This window comes from Sphaeroforma arctica (assembly GCF_001186125.1).
Source record: "Sphaeroforma arctica JP610 unplaced genomic scaffold supercont1.14634, whole genome shotgun sequence".
Lineage (NCBI taxonomy): Eukaryota > Ichthyosporea > Ichthyophonida > Sphaeroforma > Sphaeroforma arctica.
Window position 1 is genome coordinate 1 of NW_014025924.1, and position 567 is coordinate 567.

Genomic DNA, 567 nt, shown 5'->3' on the forward strand with positions numbered 1-567 from the left:
CACCATGGTTGCATACATGCACACCACAATTACTAACATTCACACGACGGTTACTTACATGTACATTGCTTACATGCACACCACAAATACTTACATGCACACCACGGTTACTTACATGCACGCCACAGTTACTTACATGCACACGACGGTTGCTTACATGGACACCACAGTTACTTACATGCACACCACGGTTGCTTACATGCACACCACGGTTGCTTACATACACACCACAAATACTCACATGGACACCACGGTTGCTTCCATGCACGCCTCGGTTGCTTACCTGGACACCACGGTGGCTGACATGCACGCCACGGTTGCTTACACGCACACCACAAATACACACATGGACACCACGGATACTCACATGGACACCAGGGTTGCTTACATGCACAGCACGGTTGCATACATAGACACCACGGTTGCTTGCATGGACACCACGGATACTCACATGCACACGACGATTGCTTACGTGCACACCACGGTTGCTTACATACACACCACAAATACTCACATGGACACCACGGATACTCACATGCACACCACGGTTGCTTACATGCACGCCAC

General features: G+C 49.7%; 1 protein-coding gene across 1 annotated transcript; it reads left to right on the forward strand.

Moving 5' to 3' along the window:
* Window positions 1-94: 94 nt before the first annotated feature.
* SARC_18219 (hypothetical protein) lies at window positions 95-547 on the forward strand (the record flags this gene model as incomplete). The annotated part of the gene is made up of 1 exon (XM_014287699.1): window positions 95-547. A coding segment is annotated over one exon (453 nt), but the record flags the coding sequence as incomplete, so codon positions are not given.
* Window positions 548-567: the final 20 nt, after the last annotated feature.